This window comes from Prunus dulcis, chromosome 6 (genome assembly GCF_902201215.1).
Source record: "Prunus dulcis chromosome 6, ALMONDv2, whole genome shotgun sequence".
Taxonomy (NCBI): domain Eukaryota; kingdom Viridiplantae; phylum Streptophyta; class Magnoliopsida; order Rosales; family Rosaceae; genus Prunus; species Prunus dulcis.
The window spans coordinates 28,905,424-28,922,773 of NC_047655.1; the positions used below are offsets into that span (position 1 = coordinate 28,905,424).

The 17,350-nt window shown below is 39.4% G+C and overlaps 2 protein-coding genes across 2 annotated transcripts; both read left to right on the forward strand.

Moving 5' to 3' along the window:
• The first annotated feature begins 9,084 nt into the window (after positions 1-9,084).
• Positions 9,085-10,046, forward strand: LOC117630741 (dehydration-responsive element-binding protein 2D). Its single transcript, XM_034363484.1, has one exon. The coding sequence runs from the start codon at positions 9,187-9,189 to the stop codon at positions 9,889-9,891; it is 705 nt and encodes a 234-aa protein (XP_034219375.1). The 5' UTR covers positions 9,085-9,186; the 3' UTR covers positions 9,892-10,046.
• A 2,375-nt stretch (positions 10,047-12,421) lies between these two features.
• Positions 12,422-14,953, forward strand: LOC117630742 (GDSL esterase/lipase LTL1-like). The gene is made up of 5 exons (XM_034363485.1): positions 12,422-12,835; positions 12,916-13,043; positions 13,176-13,418; positions 14,038-14,290; positions 14,502-14,953. The coding sequence occupies exons 1-5, from the start codon at positions 12,601-12,603 to the stop codon at positions 14,732-14,734; spliced, it is 1,092 nt and encodes a 363-aa protein (XP_034219376.1). The 5' UTR covers positions 12,422-12,600; the 3' UTR covers positions 14,735-14,953.
• Positions 14,954-17,350: the final 2,397 nt, after the last annotated feature.

The window sequence follows — 17,350 nt, forward strand, 5'->3', positions numbered from 1 at the left end:
GCTCCCAACCCTAGCCCCCTTCTCTTCTAGCGCCGCCAGGGGGGAAGCGGTCACCAACCCTTCTCCCCTCCCCTTCTTGCCTCCTTGTTCCTCATTTCCTCAATTCCCCCCCTTCTCCTCCCTCTTTTTGGTTATTTTTTCTGTTTTTTCACGTTTTCTCCCTCTTCTCCCCCTTTCTTTCTTCTTTGGTTCCCTCTCCCCCTCTCTCCTTTGTCCCCCCTCATCTCCCTTCTTTTTTCTCTGGTTCCCTCTCCCCCTTTCTCCTTCGTCGCCCCTCCTCTTCTTTCTTTTATGTTCTCTTTTCCAGATCTCTACCTCCATTTTTTTTTTTGCGTTCTTTTCTTTTTCTTTCCTGACAAGACCCGCCTTGGAATTCTCAAAAATCGGAGCGAATCTCGTCTTGTTACCGACATCCCCCTCGATGTCGGGCCCACATACTAAGGATCGAGACTTTCTACCAAAATTTTTGGCAGAGTCTCCCCTGTAAATTGAACATTTCCCTAAAAATTCAACATGCTCAAAATTCACAGTTTAAGGTACCCAACCAGCAGCATACTTTAAAGCAACTAAACAGTTTACAACAAAGGTCTCCGGCCTCAAAGATCAAACCCTAGCAAGGGCGATAACAGAGCATATCTAAAGAATTTAAATACAACAAAAACAAAGTTCAAGGGAAACAGAATGAAGGAATTCTACGAAGGCTCAAGGCTCGTGAGCACACGATCCGGCTCAGCTGCGGAGCTCAGTCGACTACTTGCTGGGGGCGCAAAACAGAAAAATGTGAGTGGACAAAAATAAAGTTCAGTTCAGTGTAAACCAACATAATATAACCCCACTGTTTAATAAACCAAGCAAGAAATCCGAATGCATCCGAAAACATCAAAATCAAATAAATATTTATATATGTCAAAACCAAACCAATGCCTGATGCCAAGTCCGAAATTCAAACAGAACACTAAACAAACCCACCAATTAAATATTATAAGCCCAAACCAAACTCTCGAAAGCGTACCCATTAGCACGACCGGCTAGGAAGTATCCTCACCGAAAAACAAGAATGAATGAATAGTTATATACATATGTAAATATATATATATATATAATATAAGAGATATATATACATATATAATAATAATATAAATATGACCAACACCTAGTTGTACCGGGGAAACAATCCAACAGGGGGATTGTTTGACTAGTTACCATGGCAGAGTCCCCATGAAGAGTCCTCAATTCACCATGTAACTAGGGAACGAGCCGTCCAACTGGGGGACTAACTCTCAGCCAGCACGTACAGTCGATGACAGGACCCGAACCAAATTCCGCATTGGAATTCGGGTCGAACCCTGTGCGTGTCCGACACTTGGCAAATGTCGGGCACAAATGACCTATTTGCCCTTTTACTTAAAATTTTGACCTTGACTCCTACCGAAAATTCGGCAGAGTCTCCCCTGTAATTTGCTCAATCCCAAAATTTTCACCTGTCAGAACGAGCAAAATATCCACACAACCAATTGCCAGCACGACAATACACATACCAAAAGTTCATATCTCACTCTAGGGCAATATCAGAGCAGTCTAATAGTATAAAGGTAAGTTAATAGTTTTACACACCATCGCTTTGTACCAAGAAGGTGCGGAAGTCAAGATGGCCCGGTGGTGGACGTCATGTGCACGCTACAGCTTGGGGGCGTAAAACATTTAAAAATGTGAGTGGACAAAAATAAAGGTTCATAAAGTATCATAAGAATATACTAACCCCCATTGTAAAAATAATTAAGAAAAACTGAATATTTAAACTACTTTTGAAGCATATTAAAACCAACGAAGTTACATATTGATATAAATATATGCAATCGTATTCAAGAGCAATAAAACTTGCATGAAATCACTGAAACCCAAACTTGCATAAAAACACTGAAATCAAACCTGCATAAAAGCAATGTACTCAAAACTTGAATCAAAGCACTGCAATCAATCAAAACTACCACTCGGATGTACCCCTGTAATTCCGTCAATTCCCCTGGCAGGTCTCGGCGACACACATTCTATCCGAGCCGCAAACTGGCAGGATACAGGGGACTATAGTCAGCCTGATCCGCTGGCAGGTCTCGGTGACACACAGTCAGCCCAAGCCGCAACTGGCAGGATTCAGGGGACCGTAGTCAGCCTGATCCGCAATCTTGGCAGGTCTCGACGACACAAAGTCAACTCAAGCCGCAAATCCTGGCAGGTCTCGGGACACCAAGTCAATCCGAGCCGCAAATCCTGGCAGGTCTCAGGACACCAAGTCAATCCGAGCCGCAAATTCTGGCACTCACGGTCCGATCGTCCCCGAAACTCGTGAGGCAAATGTCAAGTGCACTGACAAACTGAGGGTAACTGTATGTCCGTAGACATCTGTATAACTGAGGGCAATCACCATAATTGGGTACATGGTGGTTTAAATATAATATCTTAGAAAAATCTGCTAAATAACTGTATTTCAGAAAATCTGAAATTAAACTGCTATTTCCTCTGGTAAAATTCTTAAACTCTGTTTTTTATATCACTTTGGCACACTCAGCTAAGCAATGTATAAATAAGATATTTAATTTCACAGACATGCTAGAAAATCACAATGAATAATACTTATTCAAGATCAAATAATGCAATTTATTTATAAAAATCATTTAGAAAAGAAAAGTCCACTCACTCCTGGTCCGAACTAGCTAGACCTCCTGAAGGTCTCTCCTGCGGGCCTGCTTGGTCCCTGGTGCCTTGGTAAATCATCATGAATATTTAATTAATAAAACTGCTCGGTATAAGATTTTTAAGTAAAACCCTGACCCTCGACTTCTAGAAGTGCGTGCACTAACTTTAGAATCCTTTTTCTGCCCACTTAGGTATTTCGGACGTTTAGAACTGTCTGAAAAGACTCGAAACTTCACTAAGCGATAAATTTTCATATTGGTTGATATGGAACCCCGTGGGTCCAGGACCTCCAATGCCCAATCTGAGAGTTCCTTTAAGTTCCTTATCTTTAAGGAACCATGTCCTACAAGTTTGGTCTGAAACTGACGATCGGATTGACCCCGATCGTGAAATCATAAAATTCCCAAACCCTAGCCCCAGGGTTCGCAATTTCGGAGTATCCGGGACTCCGATTCACAATCCGTCGAATCCTACACGATTCTAAAATTATTTGGGACAATATTTCCGAAATTGAGCGCGATCCAACGGTTCAGCAGTATTGAACCCGGAAATCGCACAATATGGAAAATCCGTTCAAGGCTCAAACGGAATCCAAATTGAGATCCGCAAAATCCTACGCCCTCGTGACAACATAAGGATCGCAACAAGACATAGTGCCACTGCACTACCCTCACCCACACGCCCCAGCACGCGCCGGGAGTGATGGGTGTCTAAAGCGATTTTGCCTCGCCGGAAAAACTTCAAACCACGGCTCCAAACTCCTACCCTAGGTAAAACACCATATTTGGAGCCACTTTTATTCTTGGACCTACCACAAAAAGTGGCCGGAAGTGGCCGAAAACGGAGGTCAAAAATCGGCTGAAACTTTAAGCTTAAAAATCCAATAGCTACACTATGAATCGATCTAATCCTACCTAACAGGCAGCTAGAACAGCTCGAGAGGTTCAAGATCCATACCTGGGTCGACGGAAATGGTGGCCGGAGGAGGGAGATCGGCGGCTGTGAAGTTTCGGTGACATTCCGGCGATTTTTTGTATTTTCCGGCCAGCACAGGCCGTGCCGCCGGCGGGGAATGGTCGGGAAAGGAAGGGGACGTCGTCCCGGTCGTTTTGGTACTGGCCCCGTCCACAGCCGTGGTCGGTGGCCGGAGATACGAAGGAAAGAAGGAGGAGGGGCGGAGAGAGAGGGAGGTCGGCTCGAGGAGAGAGAGAGCTGAGCCGGTTTTTATAAATCCAACTTCGAAATATTTACGGTTATGCCACTGAGACTCTTTTGACCATAACTCTCTCGTTACAACTCCGATTCGGGCCCACTACGTGCCTATTAACTCATTTCATCGTGCTCTACGCAACAGCGCAAGTGGAATTGTCAAATTCCTTCTCGATCAAAAAGTCACCTTTTTCTTAATAAAATATTCCGAGGGCAAAATTGTCTTTTCTCCAAATAAATTACTAATTAACTAAAAATTTTGTTTTGGGTTATTACAGTCGATACCCTCAAAACTCGTACGTCTGTGACCAGTCCTACGCGCTCGGACTACCCAATCATGGGTCTACAGCAACATCCCGTCAAGGATGCCCCGGGTTCCGACATTTCCAAGTATCTCAAATTTTCGTATCCAAGTTCCAAATCTGGGGAGGTACATAGGGTAGTGCTTATAGCACTCCAAACTGACATTCTATACTCATCACTTTCCAAAATCTCATCTCAACAACCCAAGTACCCCACACATAGCCAAACATATATATAAATTCTCAAAATCCATATATACATACTCAAGATACTCAAATATGTCAAAACCCAAAATATATTACCAATACTTTGTGAAAATAAAGAATTTAACTATTAAATATAACATGCATTTCAATAACTATTTAATTCATATGCATAAAATTCTCATTATAAAACCATGCTTATAAGTTGAAAACAAAGTCCACTCACAAGTAGTCCCACACTGCCTGACCCTGAGAGGGTCCCGCCTGCTGCGTATGCGTGGTCGGAGTACCTATTTCAGAATACGAATACGAGATTAATACAAAGTGTTTCGAACGAGAACTTGAATTAAAATCCTAATTTCCCGGGTTTCTAGCGAGTGTACGAGGAACGGAACAAACTGGAAGTTCCTAAGAGTTCCACAAGGTTTAAGACACAAGTCCCGTAAGTTTGGTCCGAAACGGACGGTTAGATCGCTTACGATCGAACGGTTATCGAAAAATCTTCAAACTTTAAATTATTGAATCGGAACATCCGAGGCTCCGATTCATGATCCGCGAAATTCTACGCACTCGTGACAACCAGGAGATCGTATTGAGGCAAAAATGTAAGTTTGCTACAGTGCCCACGCGCCGCCACACTACTGGCAGCGCGTGGGTGTCCAAAGCGATAACCCTTCGTCGGAAAAACTCAACACCTCGGCACAAGACTCCTATCCTAGGTACAACACCCTATTTGGAGTCACTTTTGTTCTTGGGCCTACCCTAAAAAGTGACCGGAGGTGGCCGGAATCGGAAATCCAAAACCGGCCGAAACCTAAGTTAAAATTCAACTGACCTAAGCTCAAAATTAACGAAATCCTACCCAACCAACAGCTAGATCATGGAAAATAGGTAGAAAACCATACCTTACTCGTCAAATTTGGTGGAGAAATGAGAGAGAACGAGAGGCCGAAAGTTTGTTGAAAAACTGTCAAAACAGCTTCATTTTGTGGCTGTTTCCGGTGACGGCAGCGGCGGATCGAGGTGGCGGTGGGCTGGAACGGATAGAAGGAAGTGTGGTGGTTCCAACGGAACCGGTGCCGCTCAGTTTGGAGGTGTGTGGTGGCGATGGTGGAGACGTGAAGGTGCTGTCCTGAGAGAAGAAAAAAAAATGGGGGAGAGGGTATGTTCGCAGGGGAGAGAGAGAGAGAGAGAGAGAGAGAGAGGAAAAATATGGTTTTTAAAAATTAACTTCGAAATATTGACCAGCCACTGCCCCAAACTCTGTTCGGGTAATAAAATGACCAAAATACCCCTACCCCAAGGGTAAATTCGTAAATTCAAAATTAATTAAATTAAGAAATTTAATTTAAGAATTTAATTTAGAGTCGGGGTGTTACACCGCTAACCTACTAAAAAATAAAGACAAAATGGAGACTTCAACACACGCACAAGGGGTTTTGATCCCCTACCATCCTCATTTCTCTCAAACATCTTATCCACCATGCTACAAACAACTTTGTGATTTTATAGTATGCCTTTTGATATTTATAATATTTCTTTTTCTTTTGTGTTTTCCTTTCTTTTCCGTCTCTCTTCTCATCTTTTTTTTTTTTCTTTTCCTTCTTTCTTCTTTCTCCTCTCTCTCTATCTCTTTTCCTTTCCTCTTCTCTCCTTTTTTTTTCCTTTCTTTTCCTTCTCTTCATCTCTTTTTTTTTTTTTTTCTTTCTTTCCTTCAATCTTCTCTCTCTCTCTCTCTCTCTCTCTCTCTCTATTTTTCTTTCTTTCTTTTCCTTCTCTCTTCTCTCATCTCTCTATCTTTTTTTTTCTTTCTTTTCCTTATATTTTCTCTACTCTCTCTATTTTTTTTAATTTAAATTTTTTCGGTTGTGAGTTTTGTAACATGCATGTTATTATTTATGAACCCGTTACACGACTCGAAACCCGCACGATAAAAGACAACCCGAACCCGACACGACACGTTTATTAAATGAGTTGGGTTCGGGTTGAGCATTCTTGACACGTTTATTATCCCGACACTACACGAACCCTACACGACACGACGCATTGCTAGCCCTACCCAGCTATGCTGTTATAATTTCTGTTTATATAGTATAGCTATGGGGCTATACTTTTAAAATATTGCCTATTTAAAGAGTGCCGCCGTGCGGCTATACGTTTATAATTTCCATTTATAGGGTCCAGCCGGGCAGCGATACTCGTAAAAATATAGTATTTAAAGAGTGTAGTCGAATGACTATCTGTAAAAATTTCTATTTATAGAGTAGAGCCATGGGGCGATACTATTAATATATTGAATTTAAATAATATGGCCACTCGAGTATACGTTTACCATTTCTATTTATGGAGTATAGTTGCAAGAAAACTTCTCCCAATGAAATTGTGTCAATATAGGTCTATGACACCAAATATTTATCGGATTTGACCTCTACCGAAGAAATTTACCAATGTCGATGAATTGTTGTCGAGAGAGGTATAATCCGGCAAAATTTTGTTGAATTGTTGTTGGGAGAGGGTTTTTAGAAAAAAAAATTTAATTCGTATTAAGTCAATAAATTTATATTTTAGGTTTTTTTTTTAGTAATAAAATAATATCTTAGCCTTATTTAATTTATTTTATTAGTAATTATTTTATTATTATTTCCTTAGTATTAAATATTTTAATTAACTTCATAAATTATATTACTTGATAAATTGTAATTAAATTTTTTTTATAAAAAATCTTTAAAAAAATATTTAAATACTAATTACTCACTAAGTAAATAATAATTAAAACATAACAACTAGTTAAAGTAATTAAAAAGAGAAATCCATATTATGTTATATAAAGGGTATAGCCGCGTAGTTATACGTTAAAATATCATATTTATAAAGTATAGCCACGCGGCTATACAACCACTTGTTAAAATCTACCTAAAGGCACATTTAAGTACAGGGTTAGGTTCAGTTATGCCATACTAACAGTATGTTGAGATTGAAACCCGAATCGTAAAACCCTAGGTGGAGTTACATGAGTGTCCAAGCCTAATCGAGTCATAAGTGCCCCATAGTAGGCTTATGATTAAGGTTCGAGTAATTTATGAAATCAATAAAATATTTAAATATTCACCAAATAAACAATAATTAAAATATAATTACTAATTAAAGTAATTAAAAAAGACTAAGATATTACTTAACCAAAAAAATAAAAGTAAAGAAACTAATTTTATGCTTTTAAAGTGTATATCCGCACGGCTATACGCTTAGAATATTCTATTTAAATAGTATAGCCACGCGGTTAGACTTTTAAAATTTCTATTTATATAGTATAGTCGTGCTGCGATACAGTTATAATTATTATTATAGAGCATAGCCCAACGGCTATATGGGAAAATATTTAAAGGGTATAGCCTCGCGGTTGGACTGTTATAATTTCTATTAAATAGTACAGCCGGTCAGCTATACCGTTGAATAGTACAGTCGCTCGGCTATACAGTTAAAATATCTACTTATAGAGTATAGCCATGCAGCTATACTTGAAAATTGTTTTTAATTTCCAAAATTATTTTAGCATTCCAAACCCTAAATGACAGGACCCAACCTAAATTCAACTCTGGAATTTGAGCCGAACCATGTAAGTGTTCGACACCTGGTGGGTCGTGACGGCGAGCTCGAGCCGGTTTGAATGGGACTAGTCTCGTCGGACGAGGTGACCGAAAATGGCAGCGGCGTGGTGGTTTTTGGTTCTGTGAACAGTAGCACCCGCCGCCGAGGGGGGGGCGCCGGGGAAGAGAAGGAGAGGAAGAAATATAAAAAAATCTGATTTTGCTAAATTACGGTTTCGCGCCTCTGTGTATTTCGATCGTAACTTCCTCTATACAATTCGGATTTGAGCCCACTGCATGTCTATGGACTTATCTCGACCTGCTGCTACGCAACGGTCCGATCAAAATTTTCAAATTCCTTCTTGGTCAAAAAGTCAACCTTTAACCTAATAAAATATTCTAGGGGCATAATGGTCTTTTATCAAAATAAATTAATAACTAAAAATTGATTTAGGATCGGGTTGTTACACTAAATCCAAGTCTTGAACTTATGCAAACTTATTCTGAAATCATTTGCAATCCTCGAATCCTAATCTTAAACCTATTCTAGGGTACTTAAGACTTGCAAGTCTCGAATTGTAAAAGAAAATAAAGTTTAATGAAAATGAAATACAACTCAGCCGACGACCAACCGTCGCAGATCACTTTGTTTGTCCCCATCTCCGGCGCTGGCAACTCCTCCTCCACGACGGAGCTTGCTTACTTCATGGTTTGATTTCATTTTCTTATGTTTTATATATTTTGTTTTATGATATTAAACTGTGGGCGATCCCAACAAAAATGCACAGCTACTCATGACATGACATGTAGTATGTACGTGTGACTCTTTCCGTACGCAGAAATTAAAAGGGAAATCCAAAGTTGGGGAAACAAATAGAATTAGGCATTAGACGAGACGACAGGTGTTCTTTGACCGTTTGACATGTGTTCATTAAGGGTCGTGTGCAACAGCAACAGCCAAGCTATTGTTTTACACATGTCAACAGCCCACTTCTCCTCCTAACTAAGTAGGATATGCATCTCATGTGCCTCTCAATTTCCCATCAAACACAGGCCACAACACAACACAACACAACACTGGGCAGCAGCCACATGCAGCTCAAAATATTTATTATATTATATATAGGTCACTGTGCCAGCCAAATCTTCTTCTTCATCACTTCACCAAACCAAGGCCTTCTTATTGCCTTAACATGGAAAAGGAAGGGAGAAAGGTAGGGAAGAAAGCTACAGCAAGCATGGGGCGCTCAAGAAAAGGGTGCATGAAAGGGAAAGGAGGGCCAGAGAATGCACTGTGCAGCTTCAGGGGAGTGAGGCAGAGGACTTGGGGGAAATGGGTGGCTGAGATTCGAGAGCCCAATCGTGGGGCTCGGCTTTGGCTGGGCACTTTCAACACCTCAACAGAGGCAGCTCTTGCTTATGATGAAGCAGCTCGAAAGCTCTACGGTTCCTCTGCCAAGCTCAACTTGCCAGATCACAAACCATCATCATCATCATCTGCAAATTCAAGTTGTTCAAGCACTAAGTCCACATCTGATCAGTATAATATGAAGGGTGGATTTGGGGAATTTGTGAAGGGGGGCTCAAGTGGAAATGGTTGTGGTAAGTTAGGTGGTGAAGATTGTTCAGATTCATTAATATTTGGAGGTGAAGCTTGTTCAGATTCATTAATATTTGGAGGTTGGAGTATTGGAGATGGTTTGTGGGAGAACACTACTACTACTGGTGGTGCTAGTGCTAGTACTGGGACTAATAGTCCTGTATTGAGCAGTTGGGCTGGAGTTTGCGGGGAAAAGGATTTCCTAGAGATGAATGACATAGGAGCTGATGTTATGATGGGGGGAGGAGATGAATTTATAAATTGGGATGCTTTGGGACCTCCATCATCATGGACCTAATAATATTGCTGCTAATAACTTGTACCTAGCCTTAGACCCTTGGTAGGAATAGGAAGCTTTTTTATTTTTTTATTTTTTCTGGTTGGGCTCTGTTTTCATGTCTGTCATCTTTAATGTTAGTGGATCAAAAAATAATGTAAGTCTCTATTTATTTTCCTCTCTTTTTTTATTGCCTGCTTGAGGCCCATAGTGTGTGAGCTTTGTATGTAACGGGGCCTCAAAGTTATATATAATTTGTGCCCCAAAAAGGATGAGGAAAGCCTACATGCGCACTCAAAAGCAAACCAAAAGCTCAACATTTTAATCACTTTTATTTTTTTATTTTCTGTTTGTTGATTGAAGTGCAGCAGGCAGGCACATAGAATTATAAAAAGATTCAACTCTCAGATTTCAGAACAGAATTTGGTAGTCTTTTCCATAATTAATGTCGCAATCGTTTTCCCTTGTTGTTGTTGTTGTTGTTGTGTGTTATTTGTGTGTTATTAGTGTTAAAACAACAATCATTTGCGCATCCATACCATGCTTTTCCTCTGATAATCAAAACCTGAAGACAGACACATCTTTCACATTCAACGAAAGAGTTGTGAGCTGATGACCGAGTACAAGTGAAAACTACTAATAATATCCACCTGGCTTCCAAAAGTTAAAAAATAATAATAAATATATACTGCAGATTGGGAACTAGAAAGTTATTATTTACAATCAAGGATATAAATTTTATACTCCTTTGTACTTGGTGGGAATTTAAGAGCCTGAAAAGATTGGTATGGTTATTACCACTTTGGGAATTTGTGGGAAATGTCAGTTTCTTGGCCAGTTGTTGCTCTTCTAATTAAGCCAAGCCACGTGAAGGGTTTTGTTGCAGAAGAAGCTGGGGGTCATTGCAGAATGCAGCAGATAATAGTACTACATAGAAGCTTCCCAAACTCTTCAGGAATTTGTTATCATTTACTCCGCTAAGAAAATCGGTTGCAATCTTTGATTCATCAACTGTGACAAGATATTTATTTATTTTGTTGGCAGATATAATGTCTAGCCTTTGATCTGCTGCTTCTTCTTCTCCATTAAGAAATAAGCAGCTTTTGTAGGAGCTGACAGATAAGTGCTTTGGCAATTGGCAGTTTAACTTGAAAAACAAAATGGGGATGCTGCTTTTAGTCCTGTTGTTATTTGAGAGACACTTGAGAGAGACTGTATCAGATTGATGTTATTGCTTAGAGGAGCATGTAAACCCCCATTTATGCTCCATCATCATCAATCAATCACACACAGAATCAGTCCTTAATAATTAATTCTGTCAAATGCTGAAACAAATATTTCTTATCCCTCAAAAATCTTAATCAGATGGGATGGCTTGAACACCAAACCCAAATCCCTTTCTTTTTAAAGGAGCTTTCATGTTGTTGGTCACATGAGAAGGATCTGGGGTTATAAAAAGCTTATTGCTAATGAAGGGTTTTTTCTGTTAGTGAAAAAAGGCATAATATTTTGACATGCACATAATTTTAATGTGCATTGAGGTAGCATATGCAGTGCCTCTTGGAAGTAGTTAGATCACACCCCACCTTATTTATTTTGGTCACATGGCTTATTAATCTGTTGCCTTTTGTCTGCCCCCCCTCCCCTCCCCTCTCTCTTACCAACATGCGGCATTTCCTCTTAAGACAATTGGCTAAACATGCATCGCACTTGCCGAATATAGCTGGGATGGGAATTGAGAGGGCTGACTCATTATATCCGTTAAACTAATTATATTTCTGCGCATGGCAAATTGCATGCAATCTATAAAACCTACCAACCAAGCATTGAAGCATTAGATAAATAAAGGGCGTTTAAAGAGTTTAAACTGTCTCCAGAGAGTTTAGGCATGCAATATATTCCATGATTTAGGGGGGATTCAAATGGTTATGATGACCTTCACCAGATGAGAGCTCAGCCTTTAAACCAAGAAAAGAGAAAAATGCAAAACAAGAAAGAGAGAGAAAATAAAAATGGTCTGACAATATTGTTAGTTCCTCTTAAACTGAAAGCTGAAAGAATTCTACAATCATTATATATGCTTCAAAATTTTATTTTATTTTACATGGATGTGACTCAAAAAAATTTGTATCACCGTCACTCCGCCTGAAAAGAAGGCTGGTTTATTAAAGCTGTAAGAAGTAGGTGGAAACCTAGCAAGCAAGGATTGACTGCAAGCAAGCAAGGATTGACTGCAAGTTGAAAAGTCTAACCCAAAATTCAATTGTTCAATCTTTTTTTTTACTCTGTGTAACATCATGGTGTTGAAAAGTAAGTATTATATTTAACCAAATAATGCAGTACTTGCCATTCTGAAATTTGTCAGCTTTACCAAAATGAGCAACACAAGAATGAATGCAGTGCAAAGTAAGTTGGCAATGTATCACAACTAAAGGTCATGGTGGATATACAACTTACTGGCTAGTGGCCGCTCAAATAATTCCTCGTCTAATCTACTGGAACTACCAGAGCTACTAGTTTTTGTTAATGGTGGTCCTATACTTTATTCTGGTGGTGGTAGAACACGCCATTAATATGGTGCCAAACATTGAAAGCAGGAGCAATATATAAAGCAAGCAAGCTCTTATTCACTTACCAGTGGAATAAAACTTGAGTACTTAGAGTGAGAACAACAGATAGAGCTAGTTGGTTGTGAGATTTCTTAAAGAGTTAGAGCCAGTTCATCTCATCATGCATAGCATTTTTGCTTCTTGGGTAATTATCCTAGGCCTGCTCGGTGCTTGTGCTAGCCGTCAGGCTGAGGCACGGGCATTCTTCGTTTTCGGAGATTCTCTGGTGGACAATGGCAACAATGACTACTTAGCCACCACTGCCCGGGCAGACTCTTACCCTTATGGCATAGATTATCCAACTCACAGACCCACCGGCCGTTTTTCTAATGGCCTTAACATACCAGACATTATCAGTAGGGCTCTTACTTTTTTGTTTTTTTGTTTTTTGGTAGTGATTATATGCTGTAACATATTTGCAATATGTATTTTTCAGGTGAGCAACTTGGCTCAGAACCCACATTGCCATATTTGAGCCCTCGCCTCACTGGACAAAACCTACTTGTCGGTGCTAACTTTGCTTCTGCTGGGATTGGAATTCTCAACGACACTGGGATCCAGTTTGTAAGTCCTCTTTTTAGCCCTCTTATGGCAATGTCCAATTAAAGTATACATTCTATTTAGTTTTAGTTTTTTCACATTACCGTAAATAATGAAGAAGAAGAGTATCTAATTAGCAATGTCCAAAATTGGCAGCTCAATATAATCCGAATCTACAAGCAATTGAAATATTTCGAGCAATACCAGACAAGGGTGGCTGCCCTAGTTGGACCTGAACAAACTCAACGACTTGTTAACCAAGCACTTGTTCTTATTACCCTTGGTGGCAATGATTTTGTCAACAACTACTACTTGGTGCCCTTCTCTGCTAGATCTCGCCAATTCTCTCTGCCAGACTATGTTGTGTACCTCATTTCCGAGTATCGCAAAGTTCTAGCGGTAACTATTGTGCTACTTCCTTTTTATGAAAAAAAATTTAAGTGTCACATATTGTGTACATTCTTGAGTTTGTCTCTCACACTTAACTAAATCATGTGACGAGATAAATAAACTCAAAAAAAATTGTATACAATTAAAAATTCTCTCCATTTTTCCCGTTTTCATTATTTCTTTTATTGATGCACTCACTATATACGCAAGGTGTTACAGTAACACAAACCATACGCACACATATAGAGAATTGGTGTAGGATAGTCAAGGAGTAATGTTGATGTGACCCAAGAGGCAACCAGGGAGTTATTGGAAGATATGCTTGGTTGGTGAGAGCAGCAAGCACTATGACATTTTCATTAATGCCTTTGCCCAAATGCACTTATGACCACTATCCGCCTGCATTAAAATTGTCTGGGAGACAAATTTATTAGCAGCAAATTTTCAACTTTGTTAAGACCTAACAATCTTTATCAATCAAGTTAAAACATTTCCTCATCTTATTTGTGGATGATTTGAATGAAGTTTGTTATGCATGTAGTAAAAATATTGAATTTCCGCACGCTATTAATTTGAAGCTCAATTAGAACGATGCATGCTTTAATGTTTTTGTTTTTTCACAATGCAGAGGCTATACGAATTAGGAGCTCGGAGGGTTTTGGTGACAGGAACAGGACCACTAGGGTGTGTTCCTGCAGAATTGGCTCAGCATAGCAGAGCCGGTGAATGCTCGGTTGAGCTGGAGCGAGCTGCTTCTTTGTTCAACCCACAACTCGTCCAAATGATCAATGGTCTCAACAGCCAGCTTGGCTCAGATGTCTTTGTTGCTGCAAATGCATATGAAATGCACATGGATTTTATTTCTGACCCTCAAGCTTATGGTACGTCCAAATAATTAACTATAAGCACAAAGTGGGTTGGTTGGGCCAAGGCCAAGACAGTATGCGAGTTCAATATCCATCATCTCCGTAAATTAGACATTAGAATAGTTTAGAATATGATTACGGAAAAAATCAAAAAACACTGGGAAAATTAAAAGAAAATTACAAAGATACCCTAAGCTAAACATGATCTGGTGTTACTTTTTTGCAGGATTTGTGACTTCAAAGATAGCATGCTGTGGGCAAGGGCCCTACAATGGGATTGGGCTATGCACAATAGTCTCCAACTTGTGCCCAAACCGAGATTTGTACGCGTTTTGGGATGCATTCCATCCTTCTGAGAAGGCCAACAGAATCATTGCGCAGCAAATCCTGACAGGGTCCAACAAGTACATGAACCCAATGAATCTCAGTACTATTTTGGCCTTGGACTCTAGGACCTAGACCTACAACTTCAAGTCTAGAAAGTTACTAGAACAACTACAAGGGGTGCCTCTTCTTTTTATTATTGAACTCTTATCATCCTTTCATCAACCAATCGGCATTCAGAAGTGATGTGATTTATTATTATTATTATTATTGTTTTGCCTTGCGTCATTAAAAAGACTAGTGTGTATTATTCAGTTGGTTTGCCTATTTAATTCCAAGCTTGACGTTGAGTTTTGTCTGGGTTTCTTTGTTCTTTATCTCTCTCATTCTCTTCTCATCTTCGTTATTAACCATTGAAGGCCCAAGACATACGCTTCGTGTTAAGCATTTCAGGCCCAATAATAAAGGGAGCAAGTAAAGTAAAAATGTTTGTGTTGGGCCAGGCAGAACAAAAGGCCCGACCCGTTAAAGAAATGCATGAGATGGGGTAGATCCAAATTGGCCCAAGCTTTAGTGTGTGAAACATGTTACGGGCTGTGGCAAATCTTCTGCTCAACACCCTGAGCTCACTTGTTTAAAAAATAAAAATAAAAATGGCAAAGTACAAATTGTTTGTATTTGATACCTCTAGTCAAATGACAAACGTAGCCCCACGTAGAACTAGAGTGGCACAAATGCACACATTATTCCAGTCAAGTAATTGTATAGAAATGTACTATTGTTTTTATTAATTATTTTTCCCATCATCACAATATGCACGCAATAATAAATAAGATGGGCCATAATTGTATTGCATAATTCAGAGTTGAGACAGCTGTGCAACTTCAAGGCTTGAGGAAGCTCTCAATATAGAGTGAAATAAGCACAAGAAAATTAAAGCAAAGCAAAGCAAAGCTCAGGGAGGGAGGGACGACTTGACCTGATTCAGGCAGGTACATATGAACACTTAAGAAGAAATAAATTGCTCTGGTCCAACAAGGGACAGATGTCAGTTTGATGTGAACTCATCGATCTCTTCAATGCCATTAACTTAGCCTCCAAATGGGATGCAGCATATGCTCCATTGTTCCTTTTCCAAACTAGCTACTCTTAGCATTTGACCTATGATTATGAAAACAATAACCTAACCGTAGCAAAGACGAAGTGAAGAAGAAGACAACAATTTGATTCAAAAATATTGCTGCATTTGCAAATTAATCTGATCTGATTCCCCTGTTGTTAATGTTGGTCTTGGCACAATGGCATTTGAAGACAGTTAGTGCCAGGGTGCTGCTATAGGTATAGGTATAGGTAGGTAGTGAAGGACATGAGTTTCACGAAAAGGCTAGCTAGGGCATTACTCAGTCACTGGTGAGAAATTAAAGAGCCTCAAAAGTAGATTTGAGAGTGAGAGAAAAAGAGATGAATACTCATAAACTTGACAAGCCCTCGGGAAAGTTAAGGCCTTGTTGGTTAGTTGAACCGTTTCTTCAGCCAAAGTTAATTTGTACGAACCATATTGCTGCACGGTAGTTGGTATTATAATAAAGGCTGTCTTTTACTATTATGTGTGTGTTTCATTTCATGTTACTCTCGAGTGCTCCAATAATTTTGAGGAGAAAGTCACATCTTACCTATGCTTTTGATTTGAATACCTTTTTTTTTTTTTTTTTATAAATAAATTCAGAATGATTAGCATTTAGCAGCAGATGATTTAAAAGCTGTGATGTGAGAGTAGGTGGCTTGCAATTAAACATCTACGAGCTTTATTGGCTCTGGTTGGATAATAATTGCACGTTTTTAGGACAATTAGTTTGTAAGGTGCGTCAAGGAATGAAGTCATTTTTATGTTGAATTGGATCACATGCCTGCTGCTGTTATTGGTAACTTTTTTCTGAATCACATCCCTAAACTTTATAGCTTCATAAATAAATGGCTAACATCTTCAAGCTCATAAGTGATTAGCCAACCAAGGGTCTTCACAATCAATCATTTACTGGCGTCAAACTTTGAACTGTGTCATTAATTTATGATGAAGTTGGTCATTGTCAAAAGCAAAGGTTTAAGAAGGAACGTCATTCAAGAGCATGGAAAATTTAGTCAGAAACTCCTACCTGCCCTATTTACTAGTGTGTAAAATTGGCTGTCATATGTTTAATTTGCAATTAGGTGGTGACTACTGGTGTTTCCAAATAAGAACAAATTATCTGCAGGCTAATTTGATCTCATCCAGCACTGGATCTTTAGGCCAAGGTTGAAAAAGTAATAAGAATTGTAAAACTGGGTTTGATGTGACTTAATGTTTAACCGATACACCAAATTACCACATAAAATTTCAAATTTTGACTCTGGTTTTAGTAAATCTGCTCTGCATAAAACAGAGGTTGTATGGATAATAGATCCAAGAGGGCTCCACCCTGACCTAACTGACAGCTATACTTGAATTTTGTTCACTTTTGAGTTCTGACATGGCAGTAAACTGGAAAGGCAAATTCGTGACCAAATTTACAAAAGCTTGGTCGAAAAGGCTTAGCCAGCCACAGCTACTTATGGCATTGCCGTAATCGCAACTACCCAGACCGGGTTGTTTTTGTTCAAAGTGGGCCCTGTTTTGCCTCAATTGACAAGCATCCCGACCTATATAACGCCCCATGCTCTATCAAACTTCCACATTACCAAGCTCATCAGCATCATTGTTCGATCATAGGCAAG

Bases quoted from the DNA above. Each gene is read 5' to 3' on its own strand.
- LOC117630741 (XM_034363484.1), top strand. From the start codon at position 9,187: ATGGAAAAGGAAGGGAGAAAGGTAGGGAAGAAAGCTACAGCAAGCATG.
- LOC117630742 (XM_034363485.1), top strand. From the start codon at position 12,601: ATGCATAGCATTTTTGCTTCTTGGGTAATTATCCTAGGCCTGCTCGGT. The intron at 13,419-14,037 runs GTAACTATTGTG...TTCACAATGCAG, and splicing joins AGTATCGCAAAGTTCTAGCG to AGGCTATACGAATTAGGAGC. The intron at 14,291-14,501 runs GTACGTCCAAAT...ACTTTTTTGCAG, and splicing joins TTCTGACCCTCAAGCTTATG to GATTTGTGACTTCAAAGATA.